At 43.6% G+C, this 12,613-nt stretch overlaps 1 protein-coding gene across 1 annotated transcript in view; it reads right to left on the bottom strand.

The window, feature by feature from the left end:
• SVEP1 (sushi, von Willebrand factor type A, EGF and pentraxin domain containing 1) overlaps positions 1–10,427 on the bottom strand; it is a 148,223-nt gene extending 137,796 nt beyond the window's left edge. The window contains exon 1 of the mRNA XM_064176755.1: positions 9,754–10,427. Within this exon, the coding sequence (XP_064032825.1) occupies positions 9,754–10,278 (525 nt within the window). The 5' untranslated portion in view covers positions 10,279–10,427. The remainder of the gene's footprint in view (positions 1–9,753) is intronic.
• Positions 10,428–12,613: the final 2,186 nt, after the last annotated feature.

The following is a 12,613-nucleotide window of genomic DNA, read 5'->3' as shown; positions in this document are numbered from 1 at the left end:
TGAATATTCAGCACTGTAACAAAGCAGGAAAAAAAGCTGAACAGAAAAATTAATTCCAAATGGATAAACACAATTCATGACCTGGCTCATCTACTGCCAGCTGTCACCACTCAGTTATCTTCTGAGTATCTATCTCCTTTTGCTCCAGGACTGCTAGAACTGAGCAACATGAACACACAGTTATTGCTGATAAGACCTGTCCCAGCCCCAATGAGTGTGGGGGAGCACTTGGGGGAGAAATAGGACAGATAAATGGACTCTGCTTCACTGTTTATAGTACATATGCACAGCAGAGCACCACAGTTCAGAATGCTAAAAGCTTTTCAGAGGCTGCCTGCCAGATTCAAGGAGGTCCTTCATCTTCCTGGTTGAGGTTACTAGAAAGACTTTGAACCAGAGGGAGCATCATAATTTTAGCAGGAGATTTTGTCTTGAATTGTATTAATATCAGTGAAAAATCAGTAGCTTAAAGATTTGAACATGCTTCTGGTCACCCAAAGAGGCTAGCTGTGGCTGAAGGCAACAGTGCTTTCAATTTATGCACCAAGGACAATCAGAAAATTCTGAGCACCACGAACATGCTGTCTTGTCTGCAAAATCTAGCTTTCAAATTCCAGTAACAACTAGAACTGGAAGACAAAAATACACCACAGAACATGCACAATATACAACATACATAATATTAATACTGAGGTTTCTGTCAGGAAATACTGCTAAACATCACGTATTTTGCTGGAAAGGCTTATTTTAAGTCTAGGAAATTAATTAGAAATTGTACAATTTTTGTCCTGACTTCTTAAAAAATGTAATGCCTGGAATTCAGTTTCTGTTCTCAGAACAAATCTGTATTTCTGGTTGGCCTTCATATCTCTGGAGCAAAGAACATGGTAGGACTGTTATGATATGATACTCTGTGAAGGTGCTCATTCTAAAAGATTGGAGATCAGAGGGTGCTTATTGTCAGCCTTACCATTAACAGGTCTGAGACAAGAGAGCAAAGATGTTTTTCTCTGGACAAACAACCTCTGTTCCTGAAATATTTACACACCATCATCTAGATACCACATTGAGCTGTTAGTTCTGCTACTGTAACAGAAAAAAAAAAAAAAGTGCTAATCCCTGCAGCAGTGTCCTATTTTTCTCACGTTCCCCCTGTCTCTGTATCTTACACTGGGAAATAGTTAAAGGCTTCGTGGCATTATCTTGTAACTAGTGTGCCTCCTAAGGGAGACCTATCTTGGCAACGTGCAACACAATGGATGCTGGCACACCTGTGTGTCTTTTCATCCCCAAACCTCCTCTCTTCCTTAATTCACACACGGCTGGTTGACAGAACGTAGGTCAGGAAGGCCACTGTACAGAGTGCAATCCAGATCCTCCCAGATGGGAACATTCATCTCAGCTCACAGAGCTGTAAGTTATAAAAATGTCAGATGTGCTCTGATCATACAACCTCGCACAGCTTGTGATTAGATCAGCTTCCTGCAGCCCAGGAAACAGGCTGAGATAGGTACTTGATGGCAAGACAAGGACTAACTAATATCCAGGTAATACAAGCTTCCTTGCTGGTAGTGTCCAAGTCAGCAATGAGACACAGAACACCCTTCTTTGTGCCAAAAGGAGTATTTTTCCTTTTTCCCTAGGAAGTTGCAGTTGCCTTTGTCTTTTTATGCTTATCACATAACAAGAATACAAAAACATCAGCAAACCTGGAATATGTCAACACCAGTGGAATGTGTCAAAATGAAAGGATCTTTCATAAAAGAAAATTATATTTTATGATAATTGGCTCGCAAAACATCAGTAAAATTCACATAATTGTTAAACTGCACCAGCCCTTTGTACAGTTCCTTGAGCTGTCTCTTAAAAGTCTCTCTGCCTGAACAGCTCTCAATGCACACGTGGCATTTCCTATTCAAAGCAGATGGGAAAGTCAGAAAATGTCAGCTTATCACTGTGTCATTCAAATATATCTCACACAGCATCACCAACAGGTCACAATGCATACTATGCAGTTACACAAGGCATCAAAGAGAATATTAATAATGATCATTTTGGAGAAAAGTCACGTGGAAACTAATAAAACCTCATGCACTTTGAAGATTCTCACTGAGACCATGATTTAGATTAAATCTAGCATGTCTTCTTCCTTCGCCTGTCTAAAACCACAAACATCTTCACTATTGCTGATCAAACCCACAGTTCTGCAACAAGCAATAAACAAAATGCCATAAAGAACAACTCAAAAAAATGAAGAACAAAAAGAGAACTGCAACTTCAAGTTCTTTTGTGCATTGATTTGAAATTTTCAGGGCCACTACCTTGCATGAGCAAAGCAGTTGGCTAGGAGTCATGCAGAAATACAAGTATAGATGGTAGCTTGAATGCCTTCAAGCCAGGTTTTAGTCAGCCATAAAATTTGCATGAAAATATTGTAAAGCATTTCATCCAAAACCAATTCTTTTTATAGAACATTTTGCATTGCTGCTACTTATCCCTAGTACTAGTTTGAACATATTGTTGGAGGATTTTCAAAACAGAAAAACTGTGGTTTGGGAGGACACACAGTCCAAAGTGCTAAAGAGAACTGACAAGTGACTTTTTCTAGCCATGAAAAACAATTCTCTAAAAAGGTGGTGAAGCACAGAATACACCCTAGTATTTTTTTGCCTTTTTTTTTAATCAGAACTATGAAGTATATTGCATCTAGAGAAACCAGAGAAGGAAGAACATGGGAGAACAAGGGAAAGAAAGCAAGTGCTTAATTCAGGGTCCAGAGTTAGGAGATAATTATCCATGCATCCACAGCTTCCTGCATACTCCATGGAGACGAATAAGGATTTCAGCATACCTACTTAGATCTGCTGTAGAGAGACGCTGCTCATGGGGACAACCCTACAAGTGGTTTCTACAAGGACACAGAATCCCAGGATGAAGCACTTCTGTATCTGAAGCCAGGATGAACTCAGTTTTCCTCAATGAACTGATGAGGAAAAAGCTTCACTTCTTCTTGTAATACATGTGTTTTAGAATTTAAAAAACAAATTACCCTTAATTAAAGGGAAGATGATAAATGACTAATCTGCTAAATACCAGACTTCCAAATGACACATTTCTGCTTAGACTGAAATGCAGAACACAATTTTGGGAGAACAGGCTAATTTCCAAATAGGTTTTCAACCAAAGAAAATCTTAACCTTGCTTAGCCCCCATATATGATGCTAAACAGACCACTTACTGCCTGTCCCAGCCAAACAGCCAGAGGAAAAATTAAGTACTTAATAACTTCTTAAGGTAGCTCCATTTCAGGCTAGGTCTCAAGATAATAAACAATGTGCAGATGCGTATCTTGCCTCTGACCCTGCTGTACTAACTTGTGAGCAAAATCTACTCAAAACTGCAGTACACAGGACAAGTACTTTTCACAAACACTACACTGATTAAAAGCAGTGATTTAGTGTTGACTCTAATGATGGCTGACAGGAACACTGCTCTCAGTCACCACTAACTTCTAGCTCTGCAATTTCAAAGGTGACCACGGAGCTACACCCAGTTGACTTAGTTTCATTCACCATTATCTTTAGTACAGTCTCCAAGGCCATATCAGAACTGAGAGGCCCACTGATGTCAACTAGTCAGCTTCCTATAACTGACCTAAGCCATAATCAGATATTAACAGTGCAATGGCAGGCACAGGCTAGAATCTGCTGGTCTGTGACGATTAGCTGTTGATTTTGCAGATGTTACAGGAATAAAACTCCATAAAGACATTCTTGAGAAACAGGCAACATATGTGACTCTAAATGTGCATCTTCACAGTGAAAGAGTACTACTTTTGTGAAAATTAAAATAAAAAATCTAGTAAGGAAAATACTTAAATGGTATGGAAAGATTTTTAATCTTCTTTGCTTCTTTTTTTTTTTTTTGTTACTGTTTCTGTTTTTTTTTTTCTCTTTACTTTCAAAATGAGATTATTAAAATGATAATGCACTGAAATTAAAAGCCAATCACCCTAGTGGAAAACAATGCTGCATTTTGTGCTTTCGTGCTTCTGGCATACCAAAGAAACAAAGCTACCCCTACTTACTTAAACAAGCATTAAATAAGCATTAGAACTGTTTATCTTAAATGGATATGTGCTTACATTCTTTTAAGGGCTATTTTTTTCATGTTTGTTAATTGGATGACAACAGAACACTGAATTTGCCGTGCTGGTTGGCAATTCGTCTCTCTCCCTCAAAAGGAGGTTACATACAATTGCCAGGTTTTAAAGACCAGATATCCAGAAACTCTGTCACCTGGTCCTGTAACTGCTGTGGCAGACCTTTCACTTACGTATGCCACTGACTTCACAGAAGTGAAGATGAATGAGAACTGCAAAAAGCTCAGCTTTTATATGCAGCAATTATTACAATAATACATAGCTACTCTTCCACTCTTCCTCAGCTACTGCTTTGCCAAGTAGTTTAGAGCAATTGGCTTGTCTGTTTAAGGCTGGCTGGGGGCTACCTCTGACTTGAGCTCAAGAGCAGCACAATCCTACTACTTCCAAGTTCAGTTTCGAAGATAAATACTTCCCATTTTATTTTCCACTGAAAGACAGAAACAAGTTTGTCTACTTGGAAGCAGCTATCATTATTTTGTCAAGAGGCTGTCACATGGAGTGGTTGAAATAATTTGTATTATTTTCTTAGAGCACAGTACTCAATGAACCTTCAGGATGTTTAAAATGTCCATCAATAAAGACGGAACATCAGTGCTGGCACATCTGTAACTATGACTGTTGAGTGCAAAGACAGGAACATGCCATTCAACTTCCACCACTTCACAATGATCCTTCATTTCTCTTTCACAGAATCACAGAATATATCTGGTTGGAAGAGACCTCACAAATCAACCAGTCCAGCTTTTGACCCAGCACTGAACTCAATACTAAACCCTAAGTGCCAGGTTCACATGGTGCTTAAACCCCACCACTGCCCTGGGCAGATCATCTCAATGTTTAATAACCCTCTTGTGAAGAAATATTTCCAAATAGACATCCTAAATTTCCCTTGGTGCAGCTTGCATCCATTTCCTCTAGTTACATCGTTTGACACCAAGAATAGGGTGGCCTGCTTCTTGCTCCAGCCTCCTCTCAAGGTGGTTGTAGAGAGCTTTGAGGTTTCCCCTCAGCCTATTTTTCTGCAAGCTGAACAATGCCAGGTCCCTCACACACTCCTCACAGGACTTGGTCTCAAGGCCGGTCACAAGCCTCATCGTCTTGTTGCCCTTTCACTGACAACAGATGCATACTTCTCCCATAAGGTGCATTGGTGATCTCTCAGATCAGAAGCTCCAATGCAGGTGCCTAGGGCTCAGAAATTCAACACTTCACACTGCTGAGCTCTTTGGGCTTTACATGCATTCCTTTATCACTATCACGAGCCATGCTTGCTCAAAAAAGGTTCTTCAGTTCTGCTTCAGCCCTTCCTCACAGTCACAACAGCTCTGGAGCGTTCCATAACACAAAAAGCAACCCGCTTAGCATAAACAGCATGTATTTGTGCTGTCCCACCAACTCACTGTGTGAAAAATTGAAGCCAAAGACTTTTGAATAAATGATCTTAGGTTCTTCACCCTTCTTAGACTGTTTACATACGCCTTAAAAGAAAAACTGTTGAACATAAGAAGTTAATACCTCTGAACAGCTACTGCTATAGAAATTTTGTTAAGCTAAGTATGTTTTACATAACTCAACATCTGTCCTTCCTAAGATGTACAATCTAAACACAGAGCAAGAGTACCAAGCCACAAACATTAATTTCCTTCGAGAAATGTTTTCTGGATCTTAAACTGAACTCTGAACAACTTCATGCCTTAATTCCTTTTCTACTTTAAAAATAACTACTGTAGATAACAAAAAGGGAAAAAAAACCATATTCACATTGTAAAGCATACATGACTTTATTGCATGGAAGACAGCATGAAGTTTTCATCCTTACCAGGTGAACAGCTTTCAGCCATCAGGTGAGAACTCTAGCATCTTGTATTTAACAACAAACAGGGCTAATAAAATCTTGGGAACCCAAGACATAAGGAAAAGTGTCTGTAGGACTGTTACATACGCAGACTTTGTGTTACCGTGGAAATGGCCTATAGCTGCCATGTTAAAGAATCAGAACACAGAGATTTTGACTGGTGCTCTCAAGAACTGGATTCAGTGCCCAGTTTCTTGCTATTGTTCTCATTACTGCTGCCTCATAAGCTAAAAACCGAAGTGAAAACCACAGGCTTCTTACAACCTGTAAAGATGAATAGCTGTAGTCAAATAAAAAGACTAAAAGGTTACAGCAGCTGGAAGGTTAGTCTGGAGGCCATCAAAGTTTACTAGTAAGCAGGAAGGCCTAAGTATCATGTCATACAGATGTTAAAAACTACATTTGAAAATATTTTAGTATGTGTGTAGATGAGCTCAACAATGATTATGTCTAAATAAAAACAGCTCTGAAATGTTATTAAACCTGACTCAGCATCCAAGCCTATATAAAACCCCTTCACTGGAGGTTTTTAACTTTATCAAAATATCAAATTCCTGCAGTCTGAAGGTAGCCTAAGAGGTTTCTGGTACATGTAGTTGCAGTAGTTTTTGTTCCTGGAATGCAGGGTAGAATGTTTTAGGGTTTGGGTTTTTTTTTTTGTTGTTTTTTTGTTTTGTTTTGTTTTGTTGGTTGGGTTGGGTTTTTTTGTTCTTTCCCCTCTCCCCAAACCTGCAATTAAGTCCTGATTCTGGAGTTGTGGAAAAAAGCTCTTGGCAGCAAAAACTGTGACACCTTGAGCACTGAGAAAAGTAACAAAAATATTTGGCTTATTTTACATCAGCAAACACATCTAACACCTGCTAGCTCAAGTGTGGCATAAGCTATCAAATAGAGCTGCAAAACTAAACACTGACAGCAGTTCAGTTTTACTTGTTAGGGGGCTGTCTCTTACCACTCCCTCTAGTACACATCCTTCCTACTTCTGTGCACTTCACATAATTTGTCTTTAATCTGCTGTGTACAAATGTCAAAGTGTGGTCTAGGTGGCAAAAGTAAGCATGGTCAGCTTTGACAAAACACAGAGATTTCAAAATAAACTTTTGGAGAGGATGAAAAACTGCAGTGCCAAGGTGAACTCCCTCATTTTTTCCAAAGATGGACATTACATGGATGTGCAACACCTTGTCCAAGTGAGTAGCTCTGCTTTCAGGATCATGTTATATGAACAGTTTTGCTGCCACAGGTTTTGAGACAGTAACTGCTAAGTAAATCTTGCTCCTGTTCGCTGATGTTCCCAGGTCAGCCACTGACTGGACCGATGACCTTATGCTTATCTTTCTGCCTCCATAGTCTCTGCAGGACTGCCATACACTGGAATTAATCACTTTAAGACCTAACACTGAAGAGTGCTGCTGGACAATTTAAGTGCTGGGATTATTCTAACAACACACTTTCCTTTGTTTTCTGTTACTATGACACACAAGGAATACTGTTTCAGGGAGTCTGTCATGCCTTGCAGACACTTTTGGTTGTGTTAAAGCAGTAGAAGAAACCCTACATTAAAGTGTAAGAAAATAAAAAAAAAAATTTAGGAAAGTGAAAGGAGAAATAATTACAGTTGTACCAAAAGACTGCTAAGAACAAAGGACAGCAGTGTAAGAGGTCACAGGGAACAAGAGTTTCACTACACTTAACATATTTCTGTAGACTTATTCCAAGTATTTTAAACTCAGAACAGTGAGTTTCTGACAAGTCCCTAGAAAGGAGAGTATTCCCTGAAGCTATAATTTGTCTCACACAAAGAAGACATACTGAACAAAACCACAGTACAGTATGGTTAACCAAGAGCCATCAAGCAGCCTGAAATTTTAACCTTGTCATTCTGTTGCAATTCTCCCTACCATGTGAGTATTTCTCTTCCCATATTCTTAAGAGACCATAGTGTAAAATGACAGTGATATTTTCATAGCCATAAGATCCAGTCAGGCTCATAAAATTAAATTGTAGGTTTCTGAAGAGAATTTTTTGTTTATTCCATTTCAAAGGTATGATTAGTTATGACTCCCTATCAGGAAAGCAGATGGTATTTTTTAAGCTTATGCTTTGTTTATAATGGTTATTTTCAACTTGTATCACTAACTTTTTTTTTTTTTCCACACAGCATCCCTGGGGTGGATCTATATTGACTCTGACTTCACAGTAGAAGATCTAACACAGGGAAGCATTTTCTTAAACCAGGTTTTGCTTGTGCAACAATGGGCACGTTAGATGGTGTTCTTTCTTTCTCCTGCCAAATGTGAAGAAGGAAATGATGTCTGCCAGTTCCATATGCCCAGCACTGATGCACCTCTTGCAGTTTCATGCATTAAATCTAAATTACACCACTTGAGATGCTTCAACAAGGCTCAATTACAGACATTAAATCAGACATTAAAGTAACAGAAAACTAGCCCTCCCTTGGGAATGCTCCTGCACACAGAGTCCAAATGGCAAAGAGCAGCCCAGTCCAGTCTCATGAAAAACTTTTCAGGGTAGACTGGTTGTCCATGCCATTTACCAAGGAACTTCTCCAACATGCCCAAGTGTCAGCATATGTGCAGGAGCTGCCTAGACCAAATTTGAACTATAGGATGGTAAAATAACACCACAGGTGACTGACTGTGTTCCGGTGTCCAGAAACATACCTGGACATAGTTTAATCTACTGGCATACTAGACACAGGTAAATGGCACCTTTGTCAGTCATAAGCAATTAAAATAGTCACCTGGTGACGGTATGTAGATACTTCTGACTTTTGACAGCTACTGGGCACCCAAGTCCCACTGCCAAGAAACCAGGCAGACATTTCAGATGTCAGACTGCACTCACATATATGACTTCTGAAATCGTGACACTGGCTCCATGCTCTTTCAAAGAGTGAATTTCACATGTCTATTTGCAAGGGCATCAGAAAACATGGGTGCTGCAGGCACAGGCAGCATGGGAAGACAGTGACTAGTTGTCCAGACTAGACTATGTCCCACAGACCGCTGTTCCACGTCCCATCGTGCAGCCCTACACCACTCAACATCCTCACACACGCACAGAGCCACATTCCTCCCACCACATGCCACACAGCACACTGCTTACCAAGCTATTACATCCCAACATCTCACACACAGCCTCCTTCACCTTGGTGAGAGCTTGCCACAGTGCACCACACACCCTAATGCACCACACAGCACCAACGTGCCCCTCACCATGCGCCTTGCCGCAGCACATACCTCACGGCACCACCACACACCACCCCACACATTCAGGCACTACATGCCTCGGCACAACCCCCACCACACAACTCACCTGACACCTCACCATACAGTTCAAGGCACCACTCTTGATCACCATACCCTTCACTGCACCTCTCATCTCACCACACACCCCACTGCACATCCTGCCACACACCTCATGGCACTGCTCCCTTCACCACACCCCCCATGCTGCACTCCTCACCGCACCATGCTCCTCAACGCATATCCTACTGCACACTTCACGGCACCTCTCACCTCTCACCTCACCTCACCACACACCCTACTGCACACTTCACAGCACCTCGCACCTCACCACATGCCCCACCACCCGCTTCACCGCGTCTCCCTCACACCTCTCACCTCACCACACACCCTACCCCAACCCGCACCCGCCACCGGGGGCACCTCGACGCTGCCCCGCCCCAGCCCACGGCCGCCGCGCTCACCGCCGCCTGCTGGAAGGCGCCCTTGGTGTAGGTGCCGCCGCCGCGGTAGGTGATGGCAGGGATCTCGCGGCCCAGCAGGGCGCACTTGTGCTGCTGCGGCCGCCGCCGCGAGATGTAGTCCACGCGCGGCACCACGTTGCTGCGCGAGGAGAAGGTGACGATGGCGACGCGCGTGGCCGCGGGCACCACCGGGAAATCGGAGAGCAGCTTCTTGACGAAGCGCAGCTCGCTGAGGAAGTTGGCGGGCCCCACGCTCGACGACTCGTCAACCAGGAAGACCAGCTCCAGCCTGCCGCTGCGTGCCCGCAGCCGCCGCACCTGGCGCTTGAAGGTGCGGCCCAGCTTCTCCACTTTGCTCTCCGTCGTGTCCGGCAGCGGCGCCGGCGCCAGGGCGGCTGAGGCGAAGGTAGGGGCGCGAGAGAGGGCGCCCGGCGGGACGCCCGACCGGCCCTGCGGCGCCGACGGCGACTGCGACAAGGACAGCGACAGCCACCCCCAGCAGCAGAGAGCTACCAGGGGCCACATCGCGGGGCGGAGGGCGCGGGGAGATGTCGGCAGCCGCGGGAAGAGAGCGGCTGATCACCCCCTGACGCCCCACCTCCTCCCTCTTCGGAGGAGCGGCCGGCCTGCCTGTCTGTCTGCCTGCTGGCCCGACTGCCTGCCGTCCCGACTGCCTCCCCGCCTGTCTGCTTGCTTGCCCACCCGTCCCCGCAGGTACCCGCGCCCTTTAATCCCTCCACGGGCCTCCCCCGCGGCTGAGGCGCTGCCCCTCGCACGCCCCCCTCTCGGCTGCCTCCCTTTTCCCCCGGCTTTCAGTAACGAGCCCCCGCTCCCTCCCCGCCCCCGCGTCCCGCCCCGATGGGTCCCACACGGCTGACGGGGATCAGCCCAGCAGTGATGGTGGGGTTTGAGATGCTGGCGATCACTGCAAACACAGCGAGATGAAGCGGCGGGGTGCCGGGCTGCGGAGAAGGGGGAAAGGGTAAAAAAAAAACCCCGAAACCTAAAGCGAGGAGGAGCTTCCCCGCCGCGGGAGCTGGAGACGCCGCTCGCAGAGACGGAGTGAGCTTTGGCGCTGACACATGCTGAATGCGTGGTGTTTAATTTGGTTCTTTGTTTTGCGGGGAGGATGCGCTTGCGGCTGGGCGATTTGACAGGGATATGTTCTGCCCCGCTGCTGTCTCTGTTACAATCTCCTCTTGTTCAAGGAGACACTTCATCCGCCCGCGGAGTCAGTTTTCCAACTTCGAAGGTGTAGCAAAGCCTTACAGGTGCGTCTCTGACTGCAGCGGTGGAGAGGTGTCTGGATAAGAGGGGTGAGTGTGCACAGGGGGATGTGCATGAAAGGCAGGAACAGCATCCGCATCCATACATCTACACGTGTATATACATATATGTATGGTTGTACCAGCAGCAACAATAATCTTTTGTGCTTGTTGTGAAAAAATCCCCGTAGCCAAGTGTGAGATTACAAGCCGTTGCTTGGAAGGGTTCCCATGCTATCTTGCTGTCTGTGAATCACTTTGGGAGAGAGAAGCACTCACAAAGAGAACTCCTGCCCAAGTTTGGAACCCAAACCAACTCTATAGATTTAATTCCTTAGGCTGTTACGAGGAAATAGCTTGGGGGTTCACTTTGGCCACTAGTTTAGTATTAGATATTTCTTGAGCTAATCAACTCCATTTCCAGAAATAAGTCAGAAAAATTTCTTGGAGATTAGTTGTGTGAACCTGTGTCCAGGTTATCTCACACATAGTTCCACTAGAATTAAGTGGCAAAAGTACACCTAAGGAACAGACTCTACATAAATGTAAAATAGCAAAGTAAAGGAGAGAGGAGTGGTAGCAAATTAATAAAGGAAGGAAAGATGCTAATAAAACCTGTTGATTGCAGCTCTTTACCTTTCAGTGGCATTTTTCCTTTATTGATTTCCTCCTCTCTGTTTTATTTTTTGTCCTTTTTAATTTTTTTTATTGTTTTCTCTTTGGTTTTGTTTACATTTCACAGTGCTACAGAGTACACAGGTATATTGATGTGTTTGCAAGTCAAACCCCACATCTACATTTAACTGAATTATTTACTGTTTTTTCACTGAGGTGTCACCTGCTGGAAAATTGATCCAGTACTGTCCCTTTGACTTCCCAGCAATACTCAAATTCCACTGCAAATGACAAGAGACTTAAGTGACCAAAGATACTAGGGGAATGACACATTTGATACGCAGTTCCACAATGGTTTTACAGTAGTCTGGATGTTTGACAAAAATCTGTTTCTTAGATAAACTTTTTCCACTTAGTGCTTAAAGAGAAAATAGCAGTCAAGACACTTCTACACAGTGGTGTCTGAAGAGTAGTTTCAGTACTGAAGGATGTGCAACTAATGGGCTGGATCTATGAAACTCTTTCTGCTCATATAATAGCAATTTGAAGGCTGCAGTGTTGCACTACTCTGCTTTTGCAGTAACAGGCAGATTTTTTTGTCTTGAAAGTGGTAGCAGAAAGAAAAAAGAACTGCACATGATCTGCACGATCAGGTCTTTAGAGGGCTGAAAAAGCGATGCCACAATTGCATCTGTTGTCTGAGCCACACCACAAATATACCTGACAATGCTCTTAATCTAGAAGATCTATAGACCATAGCAGCCTTTGCTTCAACCACAATGAAACAAATTAATAGCCAGGAATAAGAGGTGGAAATGGAGGAAACACCTGGTTTCTACAAGGTACTCCTAACTGAAATGGATCATTGCAATTACATCATGTGCTGTTAGTCCTGAGTGTTCAGGTCATAGCAAGTGGTTTTACTCAAGGCTGGTTTTGTTGGTTGAAAAGGGAACTGTCCCCATGTTTTCCCTGCATTT

This window comes from Pogoniulus pusillus, chromosome Z (assembly GCF_015220805.1).
Source record: "Pogoniulus pusillus isolate bPogPus1 chromosome Z, bPogPus1.pri, whole genome shotgun sequence".
In the NCBI taxonomy this organism is placed as follows: domain Eukaryota; kingdom Metazoa; phylum Chordata; class Aves; order Piciformes; family Lybiidae; genus Pogoniulus; species Pogoniulus pusillus.
Note: the sequence above shows the minus strand (reverse complement) of the source record. Positions and strands in the feature narration are given on the sequence as shown.